The sequence below is a fragment of the Poecilia latipinna genome, unplaced genomic scaffold (assembly GCF_001443285.1).
Source record: "Poecilia latipinna isolate Pla-1442-1.1 unplaced genomic scaffold, P_latipinna-1.0 Scaffold3231, whole genome shotgun sequence".
In the NCBI taxonomy this organism is placed as follows: Eukaryota; Metazoa; Chordata; class Actinopteri; order Cyprinodontiformes; family Poeciliidae; genus Poecilia; species Poecilia latipinna.
In genome coordinates, this window is record NW_015115847.1 from 1 (window position 1) to 1,052 (window position 1,052).

At 42.8% G+C, this 1,052-nt stretch overlaps 1 protein-coding gene across 1 annotated transcript in view; it reads left to right on the top strand.

Moving 5' to 3' along the window:
* Positions 1-841: 841 nt before the first annotated feature.
* Positions 842-1,052, top strand: part of mcf2l2 (MCF.2 cell line derived transforming sequence-like 2) — a gene marked incomplete at its 5' end in the record, with an annotated part of 43,293 nt that continues 43,082 nt past the window's right edge. Inside the window, one exon of the mRNA XM_015023198.1 lies at positions 842-946. Within this exon, the coding sequence (XP_014878684.1) occupies positions 842-946 (105 nt within the window). The remainder of the gene's footprint in view (positions 947-1,052) is intronic.

A 1,052-nucleotide genomic window follows, 5' to 3' on the forward strand; every position in this document is an offset into this window, starting at 1 on the left:
AGCTCTTCTCCCACCTACTTTCCTAGGGCTCCGCCTCTTCTAAAGAGTCACGTCCCTGTTCAGGTGCCACAAAATGTTAATGCACAGTATTCAGCCACACCCCTAACTCCTCCCAAACTCTAGCGGACTGACTACTGACCAGCTCTCCATCTCACGGGTCCGAAAAGCCTCTAATTCCTGGGTATTACCGCAAATAAGAATATAGAGAACTTTTGTTTAAGCTGGGAGCGAGAAAGATTCGTCTAAGCTCTAACTACCTTCATCCAGACGTTATAACCCGCTTCAGTCCAGTAGCCCCGCCGGTGTCCGAACTCATAAACCACGTCTGTTCACGGCAGCTCTTTCCTTGACATTAACGTTCACTTGTTACCGGCTTAGATAATTTTAGAGACTAGGAATAAGTCCCAGGGTCATTATTTATCTGAACTAAAGAACGTACGAAGCCACCCTAATTTACTAGGACCACAAACACTGGTTTTACAATAATCAGAAGAATTAAATTTAGTTGACTCAAATAATTTAACTGTCCACAGCATCAATTAGACTTTAGTATTTTATTAGCAAGCTTTAGCAAGGGAAAAGGACATACAGCATTTCAATAAAAATTTAAGAAATTAATACTTTTAAGAATTTTTAGAAATTACTCCTACTTCTAACCCTACACTGTGTCTTAATCTAAATAGAGGCTTTGGGGGAGGCAGTATTACTCAAACCCAGATGCAGAGACGATCTTGGCAGCAGAAAACTTTAACGTCCATGGATGGAGTCCTGTCTTTGTCTTGGCAGAATCCTTTTAGAATAAATCCAAAGTTGAACTGGTGAGAATCCTCAATGAACACAGTTCTTTATCCATATAAGATCTTTGTCTATTCCCCATGTCCACTGCAGCATCGTTGTAATCTTTTTGGTTGAGTGCAGGGCCGCAGTCGAATCAGAATCCCGGGTTGTGGGTAAACGGATCTTGTTCCTTCCTTGTGCAGCGAGCAGTCGTCCCGGGGTATCACCACGCAGCCCTCTGTTGATTCTGCATCTCCATGTGTGCTTGACTCGAA